The sequence below is a fragment of the Atta colombica genome, unplaced genomic scaffold, assembly GCF_001594045.1.
Source record: "Atta colombica isolate Treedump-2 unplaced genomic scaffold, Acol1.0 scaffold150, whole genome shotgun sequence".
NCBI lineage: Eukaryota > Metazoa > Arthropoda > Insecta > Hymenoptera > Formicidae > Atta > Atta colombica.
In genome coordinates, this window is record NW_017259240.1 from 868,184 (window position 1) to 871,000 (window position 2,817).

At 27.6% G+C, this 2,817-nt stretch overlaps 1 protein-coding gene across 1 annotated transcript in view; it reads left to right on the top strand.

Moving 5' to 3' along the window:
• Window positions 1-818: 818 nt before the first annotated feature.
• LOC108685317 (otoferlin-like) overlaps window positions 819-2,817 on the top strand; it is a 28,899-nt gene continuing 26,900 nt past the window's right edge. Inside the window, exons 1-2 of the mRNA XM_018190046.1 lie at window positions 819-989; window positions 1,599-1,740. Coding sequence (XP_018045535.1) covers window positions 819-989; window positions 1,599-1,740 — 313 coding nt within the window. The remainder of the gene's footprint in view (window positions 990-1,598; window positions 1,741-2,817) is intronic.

Sequence of the window (2,817 nt, forward strand, 5' to 3'; positions counted from 1 at the left end):
CTTTTGAGAAAAGCGACAGACGATGTAACTTTTAGTCGAGTTATAAGAACCCAACAGAAGGTAAGAACGAAAGCTAGACTTTATATCGATTATAGTCAAAAGTGTATCTTCTGTAGTTAACTCTTGCACAAATTATACCATTTGATGATATATGAATAAAAGTCTAAATCTGCCGATAATTCTTTTGTTTACAAATGAATGTATAAGCAAAATACAATTCTGTGTATTTAATTGCAAAAGAGTAATTATAAATCATACAATATAAAAGAATCAAAAATTATTTTAAAGATAAAAACAATTATATTTTTAGTAGATATGTAAAATATACAATAATTTTCTATACCTGTAAAAAAGTATGTAAATACTTTACATTAAGTGACAGAAGTATTATAAAATAACTTCTTTAACTTAAACTTTACAAAAGTGTACAGAAGTATATATAAGAAAAATAAAAAGAGAGAGACAAAGAAAATGCTGAATGTACTTTATAGCTTGGTTACAATAAAGATACAATAAAGAAATGTTAAATATGAAGCAGATACTTCATATAATATTTTGAAAAAAGATATATTATTTTTTTTAAACAACACTAAAACTTTTACAGTGAATTAAAAGGGAATAAAGAAAATTTTATTGACAAGAAAGTTTTATTAAACATATTCCAAATATTCTCGTATTTTGTCCGTCTTGTATAGTGCCGTGCATAAATTCAAAGCCGTCGCACTTGAAGTGTCCAAAAACAAACAAACAACAAGTTAAACAAATGCAAATCGCATCTGGCATGTGGCCAATATCAGCAATCGATTTTGTAGCCCGCGATGCCTTTTAAGAAATTCAGACCGAAGTTCTCTATCTATCAAGTTTGTATTACTATACTCGAAGCAAGATATTTGCCACAAAATGCGAATCCGCTGGTCATCGTTAAAGTTGGAAATCGCAAGAGAAGGACAGTATTACGTGAGAAGACTGACAATCCTATTTATAATGAGGTGAAGTTATCGTCAGTTATAGTCAAAACTAATTTGTATGAAACGTTCGTCTTGAAATTATAAGTTAGAATGGATTGACTGGACAGACATCTGCACAATCTTTGAGTACTAAAATATTAAAATCTTTGTTAACTTAGTTCTTAAAACTTAAAACTGAAAGTTTTAAGAGAGACTTTAGATTCGTTTCCAGAATTCTTGAGTTCTCTAAATCTTGTAGATTGTAGATATGTATATAGGATACGTGTAGGACGTGTTTATATATAGGAACTTATATATATTTCTAAACTTAAAATAGTTTTGAAATTTTTAGACTCCAATTTCATAAATTAAAAATTAAATTTGTCTATTTATTTTAAAACATTCGCAATTTGTGGTTAAAATGACATCATAAATTATTAAAATTTTAGAAACTTATCAAGTTATGCAGTATTCTTGCAGATATGAATCTTTTAAATTCAAGAATTTAGAGTCTATCAAGATTGAAGATTCTGTATTTTAAGCTATCCTGAAATTTTTCTGACATTTAACTTTCGGAATACTATGTGCGTGAACAAAGATATTCTATTCATGTGGACTTACATATTTACCTTTTGCCTTTTAAATACACAGTACTTCGTATTCGACTTCACATGCAGTTTGGACAATCTGCTAAACACGAGAATCACGATAGCAGTCTATCTGCGCAACTTTGTTCGGCTAAAGTTTCATGGAAACACTTCCTTCGAAGTTGCCACAGTATGGGAACAACCAGGTTACCAAAAAGAAAAATGAAAAGAGAGATAAAGAAAATGCGGATGTACTTTATAGCTTTGTTACTGATACAGTGAATTAAAAGGAAGAGATAAATTCTTTCTAAGTGGCAAACAGCTTAAGGGAATTGGAAGGTCATAATGCTTGAAAATTGTATTTACTTTAACAATTTTTTTATGAAAAACTGAATAAATAACAGCAAAGTTTTGAACTATATTTATATAACAAATAAAAAGTAGAAAAATATATTGTTTTAACAAATATAAATATACGATATATGTATATAACTACACTGTTAAAAATATTATAAAGTTTAATATATTTTTAATTTACACAGGTTGAATTTAATTTCATAACATTACATTAAATTCAATTGTTACTCAATTGTTACTGAAATGTATATTTGTGTAACCTGTACATAAAATTTAATGTACTTTTTGTAAAATTTTGTGAAGTTTAATGTACTTTCATAAAATTTTATTTGAATTTGCATTAAAAAAAAATTTAATACATACAGTCATTATATAACTACTACTGTAACTTAATTTCCAGTTAACCCATTCATTACTTTTTTATGAAAGACTTTTCATAAAAAAGTTCATAATCACAAGCTTCCTTTACATGTTACTTGAATTCATAACAAAATTTCTGACAGTGTAAAATATACTCTATTTCTTTTTCGAGATCGTGGTTTTGTAATGATATCTCTCTTTGCGGTAATCCGATTATGATGCATTTTAGCTTAGAAGTATTCAGAAAACTTGCCGCTGAATCCAGTGAATCATGAACAATGCCGTTAAAATATTTCATTTTACGAGACTAATTCTTTAGTGTAAAAAAACTAAACAAGAATTGAGTTTCTTAAAATAAATTGCTGTCATTCTGCTAATTTTTATTTGATTTATTTTGTAGTGAATTATCAGATAACGGAAATCTTCCGAAGATTTTTAATTAAAATCGGACTACTGAAAACTATCATTGCGAAACAACTAAAAAGAAACGAAATATACTTTCGTTATATATGTGTGTGTGTGTGTGTGTGTGTGTGTGTGTGTGTGTGTGTGTGTGTGTGTGTGTG